General features: G+C 36.0%; 5 protein-coding genes across 10 annotated transcripts; 3 read left to right on the plus strand and 2 right to left on the minus strand.

The window, feature by feature from the left end:
* Positions 1 to 562: 562 nt before the first annotated feature.
* LOC108978112 (elongation factor-like GTPase 1) lies at positions 563 to 7207 on the minus strand. Its single transcript, XM_018948238.1, has 9 exons — positions 7129 to 7207; positions 3746 to 4164; positions 3453 to 3686; positions 2757 to 3380; positions 2349 to 2695; positions 1996 to 2284; positions 1143 to 1929; positions 956 to 1079; positions 563 to 611 (listed from the first exon to the last, which is right to left on the minus strand). The coding sequence occupies exons 2-9, from the start codon at positions 4106 to 4108 to the stop codon at positions 563 to 565; spliced, it is 2817 nt and encodes a 938-aa protein (XP_018803783.1). The 5' UTR covers positions 4109 to 4164; positions 7129 to 7207.
* Positions 4707 to 6859, plus strand: LOC108978135 (tyrosine--tRNA ligase, cytoplasmic). Its single transcript, XM_018948269.1, has 7 exons — positions 4707 to 4907; positions 4966 to 5404; positions 5469 to 5654; positions 5780 to 5960; positions 6022 to 6351; positions 6410 to 6527; positions 6586 to 6859. The coding sequence occupies exons 1-7, from the start codon at positions 4707 to 4709 to the stop codon at positions 6712 to 6714; spliced, it is 1584 nt and encodes a 527-aa protein (XP_018803814.1). The 3' UTR covers positions 6715 to 6859.
* A 162-nt stretch (positions 7208 to 7369) lies between the features above and the next one.
* LOC108978136 (probable glutamate--tRNA ligase, mitochondrial) lies at positions 7370 to 9412 on the plus strand. The gene is made up of 7 exons (XM_018948270.1): positions 7370 to 7572; positions 7642 to 7876; positions 7932 to 8342; positions 8401 to 8787; positions 8853 to 9001; positions 9068 to 9216; positions 9282 to 9412. Exons 1-7 carry the CDS (start codon positions 7464 to 7466, stop codon positions 9402 to 9404), a joined length of 1563 nt encoding a protein of 520 aa, XP_018803815.1. The 5' UTR covers positions 7370 to 7463; the 3' UTR covers positions 9405 to 9412.
* A 136-nt stretch (positions 9413 to 9548) lies between these two features.
* On the minus strand, positions 9549 to 12902 carry LOC108978137 (serine incorporator 3). 5 transcript variants are annotated; one of them, XM_018948271.1, is made up of 8 exons: positions 12815 to 12902; positions 12185 to 12271; positions 11358 to 11907; positions 11190 to 11299; positions 10943 to 11126; positions 10676 to 10882; positions 10049 to 10208; positions 9846 to 9984 (listed from the first exon to the last, which is right to left on the minus strand). In XM_018948271.1, the coding sequence occupies exons 2-8, from the start codon at positions 12218 to 12220 to the stop codon at positions 9846 to 9848; spliced, it is 1386 nt and encodes a 461-aa protein (XP_018803816.1). In that variant the 5' UTR covers positions 12221 to 12271; positions 12815 to 12902. The 5 variants fall into 5 exon arrangements, with proteins under 5 accessions (XP_018803818.1, XP_018803816.1, XP_018803821.1 ...); XM_018948273.1 differs by lacking the exon at positions 12815 to 12902 and having other exon boundaries at positions 9549 to 9984; positions 12185 to 12220; XM_018948276.1 differs by lacking the exon at positions 12815 to 12902 and having other exon boundaries at positions 10049 to 10187; positions 12185 to 12354.
* A 139-nt stretch (positions 12903 to 13041) lies between these two features.
* On the plus strand, positions 13042 to 21167 carry LOC108978138 (aspartate aminotransferase, cytoplasmic). Of its 2 annotated transcripts, none has more exons than XM_018948277.1 (7): positions 13042 to 13243; positions 18704 to 18811; positions 19029 to 19102; positions 19173 to 19650; positions 19723 to 19888; positions 20221 to 20363; positions 20433 to 21167. In XM_018948277.1, the coding sequence occupies exons 1-7, from the start codon at positions 13129 to 13131 to the stop codon at positions 20579 to 20581; spliced, it is 1233 nt and encodes a 410-aa protein (XP_018803822.1). In that variant the 5' UTR covers positions 13042 to 13128; the 3' UTR covers positions 20582 to 21167. The 2 variants fall into 2 exon arrangements, with proteins under 2 accessions (XP_018803822.1, XP_018803823.1); XM_018948278.1 differs by lacking the exon at positions 13042 to 13243 and adding an exon at positions 16237 to 16420.
* Positions 21168 to 21680: the final 513 nt, after the last annotated feature.

The raw sequence follows: 21680 nt of genomic DNA on the forward strand, positions 1-21680 counted from the left end.
TGCCCTATGATCTTCGGGACTTTAACCGACTAGAGGATGAAGATAACTTTCGAGTTTGTCTAGATCTACGGCAAGGTAGCTTACTAAAGGTGGAAGGGATTAATGAGAGAATGAACCCATGGACAGACTAATATTTATCTCTGGTCTTTCCAAAGCTGGAGCTGAGATAGTGTTTATGACCACGGGGGATTGTGATATGAAAAATTGTTCAAAGATAATATTATTGTTATTGTAGCGGTAAGGATCGTGTTGGTTGTCATCGAAAACTTCTAATGGTAGGCTAAGGAAACGTCATTTGACGGGGTCAGACCATAGGGTGAAAAGTGTTAAATGAGTGGGACATACAAAGAGGTATGGGGAGGTTTAACTGGCTAGAGTATCCATAACGTAGTTGCGCAGGGGTCACTGTAGATTTCCATAGCAGCTCGAGCTCTTCGTTTGCAATGGATGGTGGTTTGAAAGCAAGCGCGACATTGATTGAGAGGGAGTCATCAAGAGGCATCCAGTGATAAGCCGGAGTGCAATGTTTTGACATGTCGGAAGCTTCTTTGTCGGCGTTTCACTACGTCCAGGCGAGCATATGGGTGCGGCGTATTTTATGACCCGGTTGCCTAGAAATTTACAAACAAGGTTTCTTTGTGTTTGGCTAGAGACTTGAGGATTTTGTTACGACTCTGTACTTTGGCAGTTATTGCAGTAGAACAAGCTACCGCGTCTTACGCATCATAAATCATAGAATTATTGACATGGGAATTTTAAGGTCATAGATACCGTCTGTACCACATTGTCCAATTCGTGAACATGGACGATATGGATTTATTGAAGATAATTTTCGTCATATTTACAGTAATTGTAGTGTACTTCAAACAAACTTTTTGCATAATAACACTAATTCCCTTTTAATTAAGCGCTTAACCACAAATAATTAAGGCAATAAAACAAAGAAAATGTAAACTTTGACTCACCTAAAACTTCTGCATTCACCACAATTGTAGAACTGAACATAGGGCTAACTAAACGTTGCGGTTGCGCCTGAAACGCCATGCGACAAGATTCCTTCACTGCAGTCAACACTTGCCCTTGGAGAATAAACGCATATAGGTTTATATAGACGTACCAACAACAAATACCGCTTGGCTTACCAGAAAATGGACCAAAAGACTTGGAATTCAAATCGTCTCCCTCCTGGACCGACCACTCGAGCACCACAAAAGCAACGCCTTGCATCGGCTCCTCGCAAAGTGGCCCAGCAGCGGTCGCCAACTGAAAGCCATTGACAAATGAGCTATTATAATCTCTGCGCACGTCGCTCGTCACTTTAGTAACGGCATCACTATCCGTTTGGTTTGTCAGCGACTGCCAAAAATTCGGTTGCTCATAGTCGCTCAAATTGAACAGTATATTAGTACCGCAATTGTGCGGACCGAGTGCCCAGATACGATCCACCAACTTGTTCGGCATTAGCTCTGACAGACCCTTAAGTTCTAACTCACACAAACTGTTACAAATTTGCCCTTTTAGCTGAGCTATAAACGCGACGTATTTTTCAGACACTGCAACGCTTTTGCTATTTGCTGTCAACTCTTTAATGAAGCTGTGGTATGTTTCTAGCACGGTAGTAGTAGATTCTGGAAGCGGCAACGCTATAATGCGTAGTGTGCCCAACTTGTTGGCTGTTTGCTGGGTGATAATCTTTTTAGTTATGTCTTTATCGCTGGCCGTCTTTACTATAGCCATATTGACCATATCCATTGTAGCTTCAGGTACTATGGTCTCACGGAAAGACACTATAGGTTCAGAAACATTGATTTTTATCTTGGCATAGCTCTCTTCCAGGTCGCGCACACACTTCTCCACATGCACTTCGCCCAGAGTGGTGATAACATGCTCACCGGTGGGCGCCATCGATACTTGCACACATGCATCAGCCTGCATATTTTGTAGCAAAGTTTATAATAAATTATTATTTTTTTTTTTTCAAATAGGATCCCTTACCTGATTCAACAATTTAAGACCCTTCACAAGTTTGGGTAAGTCTTGCGGATTCACTGGCTCAATAGCCACACGCAACACAGGCGTAGCCATCAGGTTGAGTTCGCTAAACGATGTGCAGTTCATGGTGCTACTCAATGTTGCTGTCTTGATGATATCCTGATCCAGGCCGCCAATGCCCACAATGTTACCAGCTGGCACTTCGTCCAGCGATTGCAATTCGCCGCCCATAAACATGTACAGATCACCGATCGTCACCTCGCTTATGTAAGGCGAGTCCAAATTTAACTGACTAAAATATTTGTAATTAACTTTTAATAAAAAAGGTTAAGTGTATGTGTGTGATAAGTGCATACTCTTTATTTCGAGGGTCATGTTTAGGTGCTAAGTTGTACAAGCGCATGCCCGGTCGCAGAGTACCACTGAAGATGCGGGCAAATGCAACAAAAACGTGATCAGGCTTTTCTGGTTCTTCTTGTCTGGACTCTTCTTGACATTCACTGCTACTTGAAGGCACAACGGACGTTTCTGCAACATTCAATTGTTGTACGCCAGCCGTAAGATTTTCTAAATTCGCATTTTCTGCCGCTTGTTTACGCGCTTCAATGCGCCGGCGCACTTCTTCTCGTCGTGCTCTCAGTTCCTCTTCAGTGAGGTGCTTCTCCTTATTTTGCGGCAGTTGTGAGACATGCACAGGTGCCATCTGAAGATAACGATATGAAAAATGAAGTCAATTTGTAAAAAAGCTATAAGCAGAAACATACCTTGGAAACAAATACAATGATGTTTTCACTTTTGCTGTCACATCTTTTGAACTCTTCTTTTAACAATAATGTCTCAGCTGGATAACTGTCTAACTTGGCATTTTGTTGAAAGAGTAGCCTTTCGGCGCGCTCATTGGAAATAACATTTGGCGCGGGTACATGACGCACCACCATCTCCAAGACGGTTCGATCGATGGGCAGCCAGTGACCGAGCACAGCTTTTATTTGAGCTCTGTGGTCGGTGTTACGCAAATCACGCGGTTGCAGTCTAATGCCTAATGTGTCGGCGACGCTTTGAAGTTTTACCATATCCTTACGGATTGCTACAACATCGTAGATACCCCATATATTATCCAGTATGCACTGTACGAATATCGGTTTCTTTGCCTTTTCCTGCGCACCAGGGAAGGCACTTTTCTTTTTGACATTGTAATAAAAGTCGCCCCAAAGTACTTGTTCCAAGTCTATTTGCGACATTTCTAAACGGTCTGCAAAGATTCTGGCAAAGTCACTCACTGAGAAAGCCCAGCCGTCATAGGCAGAGCAAAAAATAACATTTCCCTCAGTTGGAGAGAAGTATAATTTTGAATCGTCTGAATCTTCCAACGCTGACTCATAGTCGTCCTATGAAAATATATTTAAATATAAACAATTAATTAAAAAAAGAAACGGTACAAAATGTTTCACTTCGCACACCTTCTTAGTGATATCTTCCTTTGCTAGCACATCCGAAGCAAATATACTGCCGAGTACAGCATTTACACCCTCTAAAACTTGGCGTATGTGATAATAGGCATCTAACGGCTTAAGCTTCCTTTCCATTATGAGACGGTCAATTTTATTTAGTACCAAAACAGGCTTCAGTTGCTCTTTGTAAACTTGTTCTAAGCATAAGCGTGTTTGCGGACAAACACCTTCGATTACATCAACCTGTGTGCAAAATAAAAACTTTAGAAAATTTCCAGTACTTCTACACCCCATTAACTTACCACAACGATTGCGCCATCGCACAAACGTACAGCTGTGGAGACTTCACTGGAGAAGTCAACATGTCCAGGAGAATCGATCAGATTAACCAGATAATCTTGTTCGCTACCATTTTTAGCATTGCCACGATAATACAACGATATGCTGCTGCTCTTCATGGTTATGCCACGTTCCTGCTCATCTTGACGTGTGTCCAGGTAACGTAGTTTTCCTGCCATACGTTGAGAAATTATGCCATTGCTAGCAACAAGTGAGTCAGCTAGTGTGGTCTTTCCGTGATCGACATGTGCTAAAATGCAGATATTACGCACACGCTCAATGTCTTTTTGGAGATTTACCAACGAATTTGGGTCTATTACGGGCATCTTTATTCAATATATTTTAACGTCTATTTTATATGAACGATATTTTCACTCGCGTACTAAATAAAAACAAATGAAACGAATGTAATGCAGTCACAGCGATAATATGCACGTGTTTTGTTTACAGTTAAGTATTTCGTAAATAAACGGAATACCAATAAGAATGTGAAATTTCGCGACCAATCAGATGTTTTTTGTTTACATCCAAATGGTGAAATTGGAAACGTCACCATTCACAATTGTCAAGGCTGTTGCTGATTAGCACAAAGAGAATCTGAAAAATTACAACCACACTAATGTTCTGTTCTGAAGGGCTTATTATTTTATTATGAATTTTAAGCTAGCGAAAAGGCCAACCTAGTGACTAGTTAAAATAAATACTTTGCGAAACTAACAGTTTGGGTAAAGTAAATCGTAAGTAGTTAGGAATCTTGGCAGCTCTGCTCAGGTGAAGCTCAGCTGAGTGTCTGTCATAATATGGTGACGTTTATTTTGCACGTTGCTGCATTGCAATCGCTATTTCTTTCACGAAATTCTCCACTTAAAAGTGGCAAACACTTTGACTCATAGACAAAAATATTAACTCGAAAGTCACTTCAAAATGGTCGAACTAACTCCAGAGGAAAAGAAACAGTTGATCACCCGCAACTTACAGGAGACCCTGGGTGAAGATAAACTTAATGCAATACTCAAGGAACGTGATTTGAAAATTTACTGGGGCACTGCCACCACAGGCAAGCCACATGTAGCTTATTTTGTGCCTATGTCAAAAATTGCCGATTTTCTCAAGGCCGGCTGTGAGGTAAGGAAATTCTTCTAAAACAAACATTTTTCAATCACTAACTCGGTATGATTTTTAGGTCACTATACTCTTTGCTGACTTGCACGCCTATCTAGATAATATGAAAGCCCCATGGGCACTACTCGAATTACGAACACAATATTATGAAGCAGTCATAAAGGCAATGCTGAGCTCCATTGGTGTGCCATTAGACAAATTAAAGTTCGTTAAAGGTACCGATTATCAGCTGTCGAGAGAATATACTCTGGACGTATATAAATTAAGTTCGGTTGTAACACAGCACGATGCGAGAAAAGCTGGCGCCGAAGTGGTGAAACAAATAGAATACCCGTTGCTTTCGGGTTTGCTTTATCCTGGACTGCAAGCTTTAGATGAAGAGTATCTAAAAGTGGACGCGCAATTCGGCGGCGTTGATCAGCGCAAGATATTTACATTCTCTGAAAAATACCTGCCACAATTAGGTTATGAAAAACGCATACATTTCATGAATCCAATGGGTAGGTCTACATATGATATTTGTTGATTCAAGAACTAAAAGTGAAAATTGTGTGCCAATTATAGTTCCCGGTTTAGCCGGCGGCAAAATGTCCTCATCCGAAGAGGATTCAAAAATTGACTTGTTGGATTCGCCCGCCAATGTTAAAAAGAAGTTAAAGAAAGCTTTTTGTGAGCCCGGAAATATTACGGACAATGGTCTTTTGTCATTCGTGAAGCATGTGTTATTTTCGCTTTTTAAGGAAGGTGAAGGTGTGTATAAAAATTAATTTAGTTCGCTGATAGCATTCAGTCCATTTATATATGTATTCCACTACGTATTTCATACAAAAGCCGATATATCTTTTATAATAAGAGATTTAAAATATACTAAACAGGTTTTTCGATAAATCGTCCTGCGGAATTTGGTGGTGATGTAACATTCCTTAACTATGCTGACTTAGAGAAAAGTTTTGCCGATAATGAGCTGCACCCCGGAGATTTGAAAGCTGCCGTTGAAAAGTACATTAATAAACTTTTGGAACCGATAAGAAAAACTTTCGAAAGCCCGGAACTACAGTAAGTACTGGATAGCTTACGTAATTAATTGTATTCTGAAATTAAATTTATTTCATTGTAGAAAGCTTAGTGCAGCTGCCTATCCACCACCAGGTAAAACGAAAGGTGGAAATAATGCGAATAACGCAGCAGTCGTTGAGGAGGATGGACCACACCGCTTGGATATTCGTGTTGGAAAAGTCGTCGAAGTGTCTCGACATCCAGACGCAGATACTTTGTACGTATTAAAAATCGATTTAGGCGAGGAACAACCACGTACCATTATAAGTGGGTTGGTGAAATTTGTAACAATCGAAGAATTAGATCAACGATTAGTAGCTGTGCTGTGCAATCTCAAGCCATCTAAGATGCGCGGTATATTATCCGAGGGCATGGTGCTCTGCACATCGAAGTATGTAAATTAATATATCGATTTAAAAATGTGACTCCAATCTATATAATTTATATAGCGCTGATCACAGTGTAGTAGAACCCATCATTGTGCCGGCTAGTGCCACACCTGGTAGTCGTTTGGCTTTCGAAGGTTACAGTGGTACCCCTGATGAACAATTAAACCCAAAAAAGAAGGTACGAATTTTATTTGATATTGGCAAATTAAGTTTTGCGTTACTTTATGTATTTAAAGGTTTGGGAGAAATTATCTGTGGATTTAAAAACAAATGCCGAGGGTGTTGCCGTTTGGAAAGAGAACTTTTTACTTACACCCAACGGAGAGAAACTGACCAGCAAATTAGCGAACTGCAACATTAAATAAATGAAATAAGTTATGGGTGTTCGCGTGGTGTAGTTTTAGAAAGTCGATAATACATACATATATATACCTACTTTGCATCATTTAATATTTATTTGCAATATTACTTTTATATATGGCATAATAAACACGAGCTTTCTATAGCAGAAAACCCACAGATTGTTTTGATTTGATGTAATAAAAAAGTAACGAAATTAAAATTATTTAATTATTACTTTTAAAGTGAGGTTAGAAATAATATTCTGAATTTGTTAAACCTTCGTTTTTATATAAAATCCAGTTAATCCGTTAGTTGTGGATAACAAAACTTCTGCTATATACCAGGTTGAGCTAAGACGGCATCAGAAAATGATTCCATTTAATTGGCTAAACTCTACAATCTAACTAATGTGACTCATGCCACAAAATAGTACTTACCAATGGTTATTTGTACAATATGTGATCTTTTTAAACTAATATATGATCAATCTAAACTTTTACTCACTTCCTTCCTTCGAACCGACAAAAACAAAACTGACGCTTCCTCTAACAGGCCCGACTATTGTAACCTAATGAAGTAAATTCCCAATAGAGTTCTTTTTCTCCTTTTTATTTGCGAATAATTATTTTCTTGACTTCTGCGAATATATTGTGAACTTATTTACAATTTTAATGTCGGAACAGCTGACGTGCGTAAATTCCTCTCAGTTATCGCCGGCATTTAAAAAAATATATACAAATTTTAATTGTTTTGAATGAAATATTCGCAATAAATGTATTCACAACGCGGATTAGTAACGCTTTTAACACAATACAGCCTCCGAAGTACAAAGCGATGGACACATAACGAAGTCCGTGTGCGTTTCGCGCCTAGTCCAACAGGTTAGTGGCTAAGAATTCCGACATACTTGTGTAAAATAAAAATATATTAAAACTTAAATGCTCACCAAGGTCACCTGCACTTGGGAGGTCTTCGCACAGCATTGTACAATTATTTATATGCACGTAATAAAAACGGAAAATTCATGTTACGAATAGAAGATACAGATCAAACGAGACTGGTGCCAGGTGCTACTGAAAGTTTGGTTGAAGATTTATTATGGGCCGGCTTGCAGATCGACGAAGGACCGGGATTTGGTGGAGAACGCGGTCCATATGTGCAAAGTCAACGCATGACATATTATCAGTGAGTCGGTAGTTTCCTTTTCTTACACTTCTAATTGTTAGATAATTTCTTACAGCGACGCTGTACAGGCATTGCTAGAAAATGATACGGCTTACCGCTGCTTTTGCACCGAACGACGTTTGGATCTGTTACGTAAGGAAGCACTGCGTACACGTCAAATACCACGATATGATAATAAATGTCGCTACTTAACACCCCAACAAGTAGCCGTTTTATTGGCCAAAAACACTCCATATTGCATACGTTTTAAACTAACGTCACACGAGGAACCATTGCAAGACTTAATTTACGGTCCAGTCTCGCATAACGTTAGTGAAAGCGAAGGTGATCCAGTTATTATAAAAACCGATAACTTTCCAACATATCACTTTGCGAACGTAGTGGACGACCATTTGATGGGCATAACACATGTATTTCGCGGAGTTGAGTGGCAAATATCGACCACAAAGCATTTATTGCTCTATAAGTGAGTGTGATGCATTCAGAACAAAAGTTTCGATAGAACGTACTTTTCTCGATTACAGAGCATTCGGCTGGCAGCCACCACTGTACGGCCATCTTCCGCTTTTGGTCAACTCCGACGGCACTAAGTTGAGTAAACGCCAAGGTGATATTGGAATTAGACATTTCCGTGAAAAAGGTTATTTCTCCGAGGCGCTCGTGAACTATGTGGTCAGTGCTGGCGGTGGATTCGAGCATACACCAGGACAAAAGCAACTAATTTATTCGATGGATGAATTAGCAGAAAAGTTTGACATTAAGCGCGTCAATTCGCACCCCAGCCGTTTAAATCCTGATCTGTTAAACGACTTCAACCGTTTGTACATAGTCAAAATGCTGCAAACAAAAACTAGTACCGAGCACTTGGTGCAACGCGTGCAGGTGTTGGTGCGGCACGCTTATCCCAATGAGTACGTTATTTGAATGTGCGTAAAAGCGGCCGAAAGTCAATTTTATAGTTTTTTGTTTTTTGTAGACGAAATCTCGATTTGGATGATCAACACATTGAAAATGTCCTAAAATGGGCCGCTATGCGTTTGACATTCATACAGGACTTGACAGCGTCAAAGCTAAGTTTCCTTTGGGTCCGCCCTGCAGACTTCAAACTGAAGCACATAACGAATGGTAGGCATCATTAATATTATTTTTGAATATATTTATTTTCTAAGTCATGTTTGTGTGTTTCATCAGATCAAATGCAGTCGCTGATAGATAGTTTAGTGGGTGTGGAATTCACAAAGGATAATCTTAACCAAAAATTAAAGGAATTTGCTGAGGTAAATCATCTCAAATTTGCTGTTTTCATGAAGACACTCCGTTCAGCTTTAAGCGGTTTGAAGGTAAATATTTGTTTTCCGCACTAAAAAATTTACAAAACACAAAAACCGAAACCCGAAAATTACAGGAAGGTCCAGGTGTTGCCGAAATGATGGATATACTTGGGAAGGACTCTGTATTGCAGCGTCTTAGAAGCACTTTAAATGTGCCAAGCACGGCAGAAGCGACAAAAGCCGCCAAAGAAACATAGCCTTTGTTAATATGTAAATAAAAGTTAACTACTATTTAAGAGAAAGAAATGCTTTTTTAATTTGGCGTTCACCGAAATTTTAATATTTATCGTTCACGCTTTGAGACTACTTCCTTTTGATTATGTATATAATAAGTTATAAGGTATGTATACAGTACACTTGTATTTTTTTGAATATATAATATATTGGTTAAGAGCATTCGCTTGCATATGTGTACGAATGTCTGTTTATAGAGTTTAATATACTTTGATAAGGAGTATCATCACATTAAAAGACATATTTCAAATATTTATGTAGCCACAGACAAGTAATGATAGTAAAGACTTCAACTTATGATTGTTTGACTAATCATAGTAATTTAAACTTGACAGCGTCGAGTTCGTACTGAACCTTTTTGTTCTATTAAGTTTGTGGAAATTAATTGTATGCCGTCAAACCCTTTAGCTAAAGTCACGATTAGTTAGTATTATAGGTGCCACCAGACTCCATCCGTATATGAAAACTCCAAGCCAACTGGATATTATTTTAATCCACATCGAAGCAGCATTGGCGTTGAAGAGCTCAATGTCCGAATTGGGTCTAGAAAATCAATGGAAGCCATGTCACAATTACAAACAGTGCACACACAAACACGAATACTTACTTGTACCAATTGGTGAGTGTCATCATGACATAGAGGGAAGCGCAAACGAACACAATATGGAACATGGACCAGGAATAAGTAACGCCCTCATTTTCATTATCGGTTCCGTTCTTGCCATCACCATTGCCGGCTTCTGAATCTGAGAGAGCTTCTGTTAAGACTTTGTTAGTGCATTTGTACAACAATTTACAGTCGCGACAGTAAAAATTACATACAAAAATATGAAAAATATTAAATGAACCAAATTAACCAAATCCGTAGCACAAATTTTTGCACCGTTGCATTTCGCATGGTTGCATGTTAGTTCGCATATACATTAAAGATGACCGAGAGTTGAAAATCATAATGAAATAAAATGAAAAAGATAAGAGTGTTAGCAAATTGCATTAAAAAGTCTTAATTGTGTTTTTACAGTGTGGAAAGTCGAAATGCGGCGGTGATACAGTACTGTGAGTATGCGAAATAAGCGTAAATTCAATGGTGCTTATTCTTAAGTGTAAACGGTTTGAAAATGGAATGTGTTTCAAATGTTTAGAATAAATTGGAAATGCATTTTATGGGCATAGTTGATAATGGTTAATTGCGGGAGCGAATTTCTTCAGTTGTATCATAAATGAAACCGCTTACCACGTGTTTCGCCGTCATTATTGATTTTGGAAACCTCCACAGCCGAACTAATACAATTGTAGAGAATGCAGAACAACCAAACTACCAGACCAATTATATTTGTTGTGTCAAATGTTACTTTGGAGTTGGGTGTTGGTGGTGCAGTGGTGGTATTTCCAGATGTAACACCACTGATAACACCATACAAGCCGGGATTGCATTCTTTCTCTGAAAGACACACAAGTTAATAAAGCGCAAATTTATTAAGTGGTTTTTTCTCAGCCTAACCTGGGTTATTGGCAACAGCAGACCAGGTCAAGTAAATGGTGTAGATTGTGACTAAAGAGCTTTGCAATAGACCTGAGTGCGGCAAACGATCCTGAACAGCTGGCAAAACCGATATGATGCTCACAATAAGACAAAGTATAAGATTGAACGAAATGAAGAATTTGTTGAGACCGCAACCGCTGGACTGAGAATGTGAAGTAACGTGAAAAAATATTTTAAGTAGAACAAAACAAAACTTATACCTTACCTGCGTGAAGTAAATATACAGCAAAGAAATGCCTACTACGGATAAGGCATAACTTACTAGTGTAACTCCGACTAAAGCATAAAAGTAGCCTTTATTATTTTCCGCATTTTCTGAAGAAAAAGACATTATCAGATAAATAATTGTTCTTATAATTTAAGTGCTACCAACCAATCCAATTCTCCGCAATAGAGTGGGCAAAATCCACAATTATCACCAATTGTACCAAAATGAAGGCTAGACCGCCTATTAATCCTACCCACATCATTGCCGGACCAAAAGAGCCATCTGGTATGAAAATAGCACCGATAGCAGCTCCAAAGCAAATTAGAAATTTTAATCCCCAAAATTCATTTTGTATATGCGAGCGTGGATCACGTGAACTCTTTACGCCCAACATGATTAGTGCCATCAACATGAAGAAACATGCGAGTCCAAAGCAAAGGCGATAAACAGCCATGTAACCGAGTGCATATTCACAGTCTACTTGTAGATTTCCAGAAAAAGATAGTGCCTTAGAGCTTATTGTGGAGGTTGAATTTATACAGAATGGTAACTTTTTAAGCGTATCTTGAAGACCCGGCGATAATGCAATAGCACCCAAAACTGTGCCCACCAGTAGCATGAAGGCATACATAAAACGGGATGAAGTCGAGTTCTTGCAAGAGGGGCAAGCACTACAGCAGCAACTGGCAGCTGTACCAGTGCAGCATAATGCGCACTAAAAATAGAAGAAAAATATCCATATGGGAAAATCAAAATGTATATTTCTCAGAATAGTTGGTGATGAGTAATTATGGGAATATGTAAATTCGTCTTTAAGATAAATTTATTTTTACAATTAACTTATTAGAAATGTTGTACACACATATTTATAGTCACATATCAAATTTGACACATAAAATATTGATTTGTGTTTTTTTTTTAACACCCGAAGAAAGAACGTAATTCTTTAAATATGAATTTACATATTTTTTTTCCATAGCGACTATACTCACTTGAGCTGCGGAGCATAGCCCTAGAACGGCTCCCATTTCTTCTCAAAATCGATTTCCTCTTTAGCAATAAATCTGTAACTTGTAAAACTATTCTTGGATTAATTTTTCCTTGGCGTAAGAAAAATAAGCTATTTCTTTGTATTTCTTAATTTTCGCTTTGTTTGTAAAATGTCAACAAACCTAAATAACGCAAGGTTGCTTTCAGCAGTCAAGCAGTGTTCAGCTATATTGCTTTATTTTCTATCTAGCAATTTTCTGATAATTTTTAACGAAACACAATCACTTACATATAAAAAGTTTTGAAGCCCTCATGTACTCAACGAAAAAAAAGTAGTAAATTTTTGTGTATATTAAAATATCACAATGGTTTTCATCTTCAAAAAAACTTATAATAATTTTTTCGATATAAATCCAAAATTAAGATGTCGATTAAAGCAATTGTAAGTTGGGCTAAAAATTGGCTGTTACAGTGTTAAGCATGTGTTGAAAATCTGTTCTCATTATGGAAATTCCCAGTTTCGCTGTTTTCATTCGTAATATTCGCAAAACAGCTGATTTTGGATTTATTTGACATTTTTTTTGTGTATTTTTTTGTTTGTATTTAAGAAGTTTTTAAATATTCCACACTACCTGGAATTGCAGTCTTAACGTAGATTTAAATCCGTATTTATTTATTATCTTCCTATCGTAATTTACTTTTTTATTTACACTATCAAGGAAGTGGCGGATTGTCGTCAATTTCACTGTGTTCTCGAAGTGATTTCTTAATCTTTAATTAAGTTCGTGCGCGCATTGTGTCATCTAACGAAGACTTTCAAAGCGAGAGGCATCAACTCTCACGCAGCGTTGTTCTTTACAATATTTTCAGTTTGCTCGAGCATTTCTGCCGCGCGGTTGATTTTGTATTAAACGTATTCAGAACATATTACCTAACTGAAAGAAATATGTCCAATTCTGTGTTCGAAGCTGTTCAAAAGGGACCAGCCATAGAGGTGTTCGCCCTAAATCGAGCATTCTTGGAGGATACCGAACCTAAAAAGGCTAACCTCGGAGTGGGAGGTAAGTTGCGACAGGGAATGTGGTAATGCAGTAGTAAAAGAAATCGTAAAAAGGTGAATGCACTCGAAGCAACAATTGTTCCAACTCGGCAATTTATCCAACTTACACCTACATATATCAGGTATTTTTTATTGGCGAAGTAGTGAAGTTGTGTAGTGCTGTATTTAATGAATAAACTCTACAAAATCACACATTTGCTTACGCGACTTTTTTTTTGTCAATAAAGCCTAGTTTTTGGAGCTTTCATTTTACCTATTTCTTTATGGAAACGCCAAAAGGTCACATCAAAGGTCAAATGTACTGTATACCCACAAGGCAATATTTGCCAAACATTTCGCTGTTTGTTAGCAGAATATCCTTTGCACTTTGCGTGTGCAAATTAGTTTTTAAATTTTGTTATTTGTTGTTACATGCGTTTATGTAGCCATGTATGCTTATATGTCTATATTTGATTGAATTTGTTTGATTACCGGCTTTGAAAGGGGCTAGCATTGCTTTCTTCAATAGTCAAAACAAACAATTATCTGTCGGCTGTATTAATTAAATTATAGTTGTATTCTCATCGATTCTATGAATGAGATAATAACATGGGATAAATTTATAAAAACGTGTTTTAAATTAACATACAAAATGCAATTATAGAAGCCAGCGATTTTTGTTTAAACCTAACAGCGTGAGAGTATTGCATAAGCAGAAATTCTAAGAAAGTTACATTAAAACCTGTTTCTTGCTGGCTAATTACCAAAATTTGATTACAAGTTCTGAATATACGAGTATATGTTGCCGCATATTGTTCAATTTATTCAGAATGAACTGAGCGGCTTTTATTTCTTAACTACAAAGTTGAGCCAATGTACTTTAAATTTTATTCATAAATAAAAAATGTTTAAAATTTTTCTACAGTCCACTTTATTAGAATAAGTTATGACAAATCATATATTTGTTTGTGTACTTGTGTGTGCTGTGTATGGGTATATATGTATAAAATTTAACAACTTTTTATCGGTCCTGCTATGCATGATTATATTATATACATACATATGTAAAAATGTCACATCCTCTTTGTCGTCAGAATATTTCTTTCTATTTTTGAATCTATAAGCAAAGATGTGCACGTAGCCACACTTAAGTAGAAATAATATATATGTAAATATTTAAACTCATTTGTAGGTGCAAGTAAATACTTTCATTAGTACTTTTTGGCATTGATCTTGCATAAGAATATTTACGGTAGAAGTATAATGAGAGCTGAAATGCAAAAACTTGAGGGCATTTCATTTCATAAGCAGAAAATAAATTTAAATTCTAATTTCGATTTCAAACTCACTTAAATGAAAAAATAAATACATACAGATATTAAATAATTTATTGAGTTTAATGTGGACATTCCCTTCCCACCTGGTCACTATTTTTATTATATTATATGTAATATATACATATACATATATAACCGCAGTCAAATAACTTTTACTTTCTGTTGAGGCAAACATCTGGTGCTTTATTTAAATTAACGTATTCTTGAGGTAGGTGTTATTTGAAGTTTTTTCGCTTGTTGACGCTGCTTGCGCGGATATAAACTGGTGCAACAGCGACATTGCCCATTTGTAATTGGCTTTGTTGCATGTAAATAAATTTGTAGTTCTTATATGCATACAAATATTCAAAATAAAAATTGATCTGGCGATCTGCCGACTTGAAAATGTATAATTTTTAAATGCAACTTTGTATTATTATTTTTTACGATATTCCACGATCCATTTTCTGCATTATTTGCTATAAATAACTATTACTAAATGCTCTTCCTGTCTTTGAGTAGTATACATTTTATATTATATATATTGTTTTTTATTTATTCAAAGTGGTAATATGAATAAAATATTCTAGTATCGTTTGCCTCCACTTAGCTGCGCAATTCTATTAATTATTAGTACTGTTACTGCACTATAACCGGCAACGAGCAATAACTACTTATGTACGTGTGTTGTAAAAATTATTGTGTGTACAGTTATGTTCACAATAGTAGCATTGCTTGTTTTGAAATGATTAAAAATAATAGTTTCCACAGTTTAATTTAATTTGTTTTCGGATTCTAAAATATGGTCGAAAACCTGCATATATAAATTACATAATATTCTTTACTTTCTTTCGAAAAGTAACTCAATACATATTTAAACGAATAGGCTTTATTCCGGGTTCACGCGGTACATATTCGTAGGATGGTGTCCATTAAACCTCTGCAAATATCATAAAATTTTTTTTTTAATTGAACTATATTGTCTTCCCGCATATTTTAGATTGGTTTCTAGTATTGGAATTGATTTCTGGCTTTTAAGTTGGAATTAAACAAATGTTTTCTGTTTGTTCCTGCACTCAGGTTATGATTAAACTCTTTCCATATGAGAGCTGTAACGCGGATGCCTTCTAACAAATTCTATGATTTTTCGGTCAGCATGTTTCTCTGTCTGGCCTTTTAGGGCACTTGTTAGTTTGTTTAGGTGACTATGTACTTTTTTCTAACATCAATAATTTTTTATAAATTCCTTTTTTTCGTAAAATTTGTAAATTTCTTATAAATTTTTTTGTTTTGAATATAAAAAAATTTTCGGCGTAGGAATCATTTGTCTTGGACAATTCGAATTGAGTTATTTTAACAGTAATTTTCCTCGTTAAGGTTCATTATACTGCGCTGCTATTATAAACCATTGTAGAAGGTCGATCTGCATAAAAACGAATAGAATAGTATATTTCAACTAAACCTTAATTAGTATAAATCTTCTATAAAGTGCAGTTGTGCTAAAAACTCATTTTTTTCAAGTTGGGACTGCTGTTAGTTAATGTTTTGCTTTGAGCAACACTGTACTCGTATATTGTAAAGATGAGCACTTTGTACTCGACCGTTAATGACTTATTTTATGGGATATTTGATAATATTTACTTTTAATTGGTTGCCTACCTCTGCACTTGAGCTCATTTGTTAACTGTAGTTAAAGCCGTACTGCAGTGCAGTTAGAATTTTCTAGTTGATGTGCTCAGTTTGAAAACAACGAAAAATATACAAAAAAATGCAGCAATCTGTCTTCAGTAAAGTCGAGAAAGGTGCCGCGATTGAGGTTTTCGCCTTGATGAGGGCGTGTGCTAAGGATATATCGCCTAGAAAAGCCGATCTCATTGCGGGAAGTATGTGTACATATTTTGCATACAATGTTTGTATATACATATGTTTGTATGTATGTACATGTTTTCATAATTTCAAAATCCGTTGCAGGTGGTACAGTTTTTAACAGTAAATATGCTCTACGAAAATTAACGCAGGCGAATCACACAATAAAAGTGCGAAATACTAAGTAAAAGCTCTCTAATGTTTATTAAAATACAACTGAATAACAAAAAAAAAAAAACTGAAAACATAAATCTATAACGTTGAGGCTAAACTTGTGATTTTAGAGGAAAATATTCCTTTTAATGTTTATATTTTAAACAAAAATGTTTTAAAATGAATGTGGAATGACAAAAGCCGTTTGTAAATAATATTTTGGTATAAAAATATCGATCAATCCGTTATACATATGTATGTACATATATTTATGTTTTATTTGAAAAGTTTGCAACTAAGAAATATACGGCAACAAAATTGCAATGTCAAGGTCCGCTTATAAGACGCTCTAGTGCCTATGACGTCAGTTAGAGTATATTAATTTATTCTAAATCACTTTCGTTATAAAAATTTGTTATTATGGCGTTTAGTTTTATATTTTTATATTTGACCCCTGGGTAATCAAATGTTCTTCTTTTTGCTTTTGTTTTCTTGTTTCTTGTTGATAAGAGAGGGAGTATATGTGAATTGCTAGTTACGCAATTATGAGCTAAATTGAGAATCAGCAAAAATGCGAAATCAACCAGGCAAATAATTCTGTTAGCATCATTCAAAATACATATTATATGTGATATATGCATGTATGTATGGGTGTACCCACGTATCTAGCAATAATATCAGCACTGTCAACAATGATTTGCTCTGTACATACACACATCCAACCCTATGGGACAAACTATATGTATGAATGTACATGTATATGGTCCCCAAATATGAAAAAATACAACCAATTATATTGCATACATACCTGTCTCTTATACACATCTAGATGTGTATAAGAGACAGGTACATACACACATCCAACCCTATGGGACAAACTATATGTATGAATGTACATGTATATGGTCCCCAAATATGAAAAAATACAACCAATTATATTGCATACATACATATGTATGTATATTTGTTAATATATTGCAGTGGTTAATTTTATTGAAGGTCATAATTTTCTATATTTTTCGGCATATCTCTGATAAGATCGTTCGCACATTGTAGTTATTTTCTACCTGAAGCCAACAAACACAAACTGCTGGAAGTAGCAATTTAAGTAATCTGACAAGATTAGCAGTATGGTTTTAGTTAACAATAATTGTGTTACCATGCTGAAATAAGTTTCCTTATACCTCGTTTACCAAAAAAATTGTTCTCCCATGGAGACTTTGAAAAATTATTTATTACTAATTTATTCTACTATTTAGGTTAATACATTATTTTTTCCTCTCCTTTTTTTCATTAATTGTCCCCTTTAGAGGACTAAGATGCTTTGCTGTAAACTGCTTTCATGTAAACTCCCACAAATGCAATTATACTCACATACATATGTAATCACAGTTAGAATTGCCACTCGGCCAGCCGTGCAAACAATCCAACTCATTAATGTCAGCCACCTGTTAATGCGGCTAATAACAAATAAATAAAGCGGCAAAAATCGTTCAGAAATAAGGCTATCACGTGTCAAGCTTAAAGCTGTGCATTTCTTTTTATGAATGAATTGAATAATTGCTATTGTAAGTGCATATGTGATATATTTTCAATGTCATTCATCTTTAAGCGGCGTTTCAAATTGCCATTGAGATATTGCCTTTGCTACGTTTTAGAATTATTATGTAAGAATAAATTTATTTTTTGTTTGGTGCAGTAAAAAATGCATTTTATAGATTAAGAGTGGATTATATATGGTTTATTTAGAAAATAATATTCTAAAGACGTAAAGCTGAGCTTAAACATATATATTTTAATATTTTTTTTTTTTGGAGAATTTATATGTCAAAGTTAATAAAAATATTGATACATTGAAAAAATTCGTATAAAAAGTATTATGTATAAAAAAGTATGTAAATTTAAATTAAATTTTCCCTTGTTATGATAAATGGTAATAAATGCATTAACAATAAAAAGCTAGAAGCATAAAAAGGAAAACTCATTAATACATTCATTCACCTATTAGTGTAATAAATTATTGCTTTGCGTCGCTCATCTTTAATTGAATTGACGCAGTTTTTGTAACTGTAATTTAAAAATATGAAAACCATTGTAATATAATTAACATAGATTAATTAATGATTTTTTAATTTCTCTACTTGCAGCCTACCGCACTAATGAGGGCAAGCCCTGGGTGCTGCCGGTGGTGCGTAAAACCGAAATTAAAATTACCAGCGATGAGACAATCAATCACGAGTATCTACCAGTGTTGGGTGAGTGTAAAAAACTCTATAAACGCACACACGTACATACATACACATATACGTGTATTAAATTTTCACAGTTCTATATTACTATAAAGTAATGACTTTCGATTGCTTTTTGAATAAATAAAATGGAATGAATGAAATCAGAAAAAACTAAATTTTTATACAAACAAAAAACCACACACTGCATTGACTAATTTACATCGTTTTACTTCAATTAAAGGCAATGATGCATTTACAAAGGCCGCCACAGGCTTGCTGTTGGGCGATAGCTCGAGCGCTATCGCAGACAAGCGCGTAAGTAAACATTAATTAAATTTCATAAAATGCTAAAACTATTAATGTAATTGTTGTTGCACTCTTTCAGGCGTTCGGCATTCAAACGCTCTCCGGCACCGGTGCGTTACGTATAGGCGCACAATTTTTGCGCGTCATACTCGATCGTCGTGTTGCCTACTACTCAAATCCCACATGGGAGAACCACCACAAAGTGTTTGCGGATGCTGGCTTCGAAACGCTGCGTTCGTACCGCTATTGGGATCAGGAGAAGCGCACCATCGATTTTGAGGGTCTCTTGGCCGATTTGGATGCCGCGCCCGAGGGTGCTGTTATCATCTTGCACGCTTGCGCACACAATCCCACCGGCTGTGATCCCACACAAGAGCAATGGAAGCAAATCGCTGACTTGATGGAGCGCAAGAAACTTTTCCCCTTCCTGGATTCGGCATATCAAGGTTTCGCCAGTGGCGATCCAGAGAAGGATGCCTGGGCTGTACGCTACTTTGTGGAGCGTGGCTTCGAGTTGTTTGTCGCACAATCGTTTGCGAAAAACTTTGGCCTTTACTGTGAGTGAAAGCCGCTCGATATTAGACATATTTCACTGTTTTTAATTGTGCTATGTATAAATTACATTTTAGGTGAGCGTGTCGGTAATTTGACGGTGGTGCAACGTAACGCTGCTTCGTCGGAAGCTGTTGCATCTCAGTTTACTTGGTTGGTGCGTGGCATGTACTCGAATCCACCAGCGTTTGGTAGTCGCATTGTTGCCACAGTATTGAATAATCCAGAGCTGCGTAAGGAATGGTGAGTTGTTTTCGAAATTCGAAATCATGTTCGAAATTGCGTAGTTTGAAATGCTGAATGTACGTATTTAACTGTTACAATTGCTAAATTAATTTTTCATTTTAATGTGATATTTTTTTTCAAATATACCGTTATTATTGAAAGTTATTGATCATTTCGGCTTTATTCTGATTGTGAAACAAAGCCATATAATAGGCAATTATAAACTCGACATAATGTCTTTTTTGTTTTTTCCTGAAAATTTATATTTTTTTTATATATAATATTCATAACCTCACTAAATATTGAACATTTTTAAAACACTAATTTGCAAATTTTAATAATTTCGACAGGATGGAGTGCATTCAAACGATGTCTGGTCGCATCATCAAAATGCGCAAGGCGCTCTTCGACCGTCTTACCGAGCTGCAAACACCCGGCACCTGGGATCACATTGTCTCGCAAATCGGCATGTTCTCATACACTGGCTTGAATGGTGCGTTAATTAGAGTTCTACAACTGTAATTTTAAACTTAATCAAATGAAATTTTCGAATTTGTCACAGAGAAACAAGTGCGCGTGCTCATCGATGATTTCCATGTGTATTTGCTGAAGTCGGGACGCATCAACATGTGCGGCCTCAATGAGAACAACGTCGACTATGTGGCACAGGCCATACACACGGCCGTCACGAAAGTCGGCAGTCACATTTAAATTCCATGCGCGTGTGTGTGTAAAACTCAAACCAGCATTTACAAATGCATTGCAAAAACAAGAGCAAACTATAGTTAATGTCGAAGAGAGGAGATTTATAGTTTGTCGAAACGCCGATATTCAAAAGCTTTCAAACGTGTACACATAAATTTATTAGGGAATGTTTATACGTTATATAACTATATATACACATATATACAAATACGTAAGATGCTAGTAATGCATAAGCAGTTCAAAAGCGAGCAAACCCCTACAAAAACAACTAAAAACCTCTTAAAATGTTTTTTCGAACTCCCCACAGAGCAAAAGAAAGAAACAGAAAACAAATACAATAATAATGTCGTAAAACAACAAATATAAGCAACCTATAGAATTTATTTTGTATTAGTAATGCAAAAATGCAGAACCGAAATCAAAGTAAAATACAAGTATTTGAAAAAAACGCCAAACATTTTTGTAGCGAGCGTAGAATATGAACAATAAATAACCAAATATGAAGTTTTAGGAACACAAACAACGCTATGTATTTACACAATAATAAGAGATAATATTAGAAATAATTTAAATAAAGTGGTAAGCAATTATACTCTACTTTGTATTGTAATATTTAGTAAACATTTGTTGAGCGCTTAGAGAGCAGGTTCCTTATAATATTGTATGTCAATGTGTATGTTGAAATAAAAAAAAATTATATATGTTATAACTAAAAAATAGTTTGAGTTTTTTATAAATAAAATAATGGCATTTTAGGGTAATTTTTTATTGTCACTTTCCCGACACTAATAGAGGTTATGTTCTCTTAACCTTTTAAGTGGTTTCCCACTTCAGCGCTAGAAGGACTGAAGTGCGACGAAAATTAAAAATAAAATAATTTAAAATAAATTTGTTAAAGCAGGGTTGCAAATGATGCGTTAAAATGAATAGATGAATTAATATTTTTTTTCTGTAATTCCGAAAATTTTTCTCAAATTTCCGGAATGCCGGATAGAAATAAAAACATATATATTATATAATATTTAACTAAAAAAATAATGATAATTTCAAGTTTATAATCAAGCGCAAATCCAACAATATTTCCCTCCAAGCGGTGAATAATAAT

The sequence above is a fragment of the Bactrocera latifrons genome, unplaced genomic scaffold (genome assembly GCF_001853355.1).
Source record: "Bactrocera latifrons isolate USDA-ARS-PBARC rearing strain unplaced genomic scaffold, ASM185335v1 scaffold_118, whole genome shotgun sequence".
Classification (NCBI taxonomy): Eukaryota; Metazoa; Arthropoda; class Insecta; order Diptera; family Tephritidae; genus Bactrocera; species Bactrocera latifrons.

Bases quoted from the DNA above. Each gene is read 5' to 3' on its own strand.
- LOC108978112 (XM_018948238.1), bottom strand. From the start codon at position 4,108: ATGCCCGTAATAGACCCAAATTCGTTGGTAAATCTCCAAAAAGACATT. The intron at 1,930-1,995 runs GTAAGGGATCCT...CAAAATATGCAG, and splicing joins GTCTTAAATTGTTGAATCAG to GCTGATGCATGTGTGCAAGT. The intron at 612-955 runs GTTTACATTTTC...GTAAATTTCTAG, and splicing joins GAAGTTTTAGGTGAGTCAAA to GCAACCGGGTCATAAAATAC.
- LOC108978135 (XM_018948269.1), top strand. From the start codon at position 4,707: ATGGTCGAACTAACTCCAGAGGAAAAGAAACAGTTGATCACCCGCAAC. The intron at 4,908-4,965 runs GTAAGGAAATTC...TATGATTTTTAG, and splicing joins TTCTCAAGGCCGGCTGTGAG to GTCACTATACTCTTTGCTGA. The intron at 5,961-6,021 runs GTAAGTACTGGA...ATTTCATTGTAG, and splicing joins TTCGAAAGCCCGGAACTACA to AAAGCTTAGTGCAGCTGCCT.
- LOC108978136 (XM_018948270.1), top strand. From the start codon at position 7,464: ATGTATTCACAACGCGGATTAGTAACGCTTTTAACACAATACAGCCTC. The intron at 7,573-7,641 runs GTTAGTGGCTAA...ATGCTCACCAAG, and splicing joins TTTCGCGCCTAGTCCAACAG to GTCACCTGCACTTGGGAGGT. The intron at 9,217-9,281 runs GTAAATATTTGT...CGAAAATTACAG, and splicing joins CAGCTTTAAGCGGTTTGAAG to GAAGGTCCAGGTGTTGCCGA.
- LOC108978137 (XM_018948273.1), bottom strand. From the start codon at position 12,220: ATGGGAGCCGTTCTAGGGCTATGCTCCGCAGCTCAA. The intron at 11,908-12,184 runs GTGAGTATAGTC...TTCTATTTTTAG, and splicing joins GGCTATGCTCCGCAGCTCAA to TGCGCATTATGCTGCACTGG. The intron at 9,985-10,048 runs GTAAGTATTCGT...TTGATTTTCTAG, and splicing joins ACACTCACCAATTGGTACAA to ACCCAATTCGGACATTGAGC.
- LOC108978138 (XM_018948277.1), top strand. From the start codon at position 13,129: ATGTCCAATTCTGTGTTCGAAGCTGTTCAAAAGGGACCAGCCATAGAG. The intron at 13,244-18,703 runs GTAAGTTGCGAC...CTCTACTTGCAG, and splicing joins GGCTAACCTCGGAGTGGGAG to CCTACCGCACTAATGAGGGC. The intron at 19,651-19,722 runs GTGAGTGAAAGC...ATTACATTTTAG, and splicing joins GAAAAACTTTGGCCTTTACT to GTGAGCGTGTCGGTAATTTG.